Source organism: Acanthisitta chloris, unplaced genomic scaffold, assembly GCF_000695815.1.
Source record: "Acanthisitta chloris isolate BGI_N310 unplaced genomic scaffold, ASM69581v1 scaffold5354, whole genome shotgun sequence".
Lineage (NCBI taxonomy): Eukaryota > Metazoa > Chordata > Aves > Passeriformes > Acanthisittidae > Acanthisitta > Acanthisitta chloris.
Genome location: NW_008668632.1, coordinates 1 through 267, shown reverse-complemented (window position 1 = coordinate 267; position 267 = coordinate 1). Strand labels below are relative to the sequence as shown.

Here is a 267-nt window from a genome sequence, read left to right as displayed (position 1 = left end):
CCAAAATCAATTATTGACCCAAAATCAACCACTGACCCAAACTCAACCTCTGTCCCAAGCACTGCCTGGGGACCCCCTAAACCTCCCCCTCTGTCCCATGGACTCACCTCCATAGGGCCCGGGCTGGGGACCACCGTAGGGGCTACCATAGGGACCCCCGGGGGCACTGCCCCCTCCGTAGGGTCCCCCGGGCGGGGGTTGCCCGTAGGGCCCTGGGGGGGGTCCCCCACCGTAGGGACCTCCACCGTAGGGACCTCCACCGTACGG

General features: G+C 65.9%; 1 protein-coding gene across 1 annotated transcript in view; it reads right to left on the bottom strand.

Moving 5' to 3' along the window:
* Nucleotides 1-212, bottom strand: part of PEF1 (penta-EF-hand domain containing 1) — a gene marked incomplete at its 5' end in the record, with an annotated part of 2,540 nt that extends 2,328 nt beyond the window's left edge. Inside the window, one exon of the mRNA XM_009072966.1 lies at nucleotides 108-212. Coding sequence (XP_009071214.1) covers nucleotides 108-212 — 105 coding nt within the window. The remainder of the gene's footprint in view (nucleotides 1-107) is intronic.
* Between the last annotated feature and the right edge of the window lie 55 nt (nucleotides 213-267).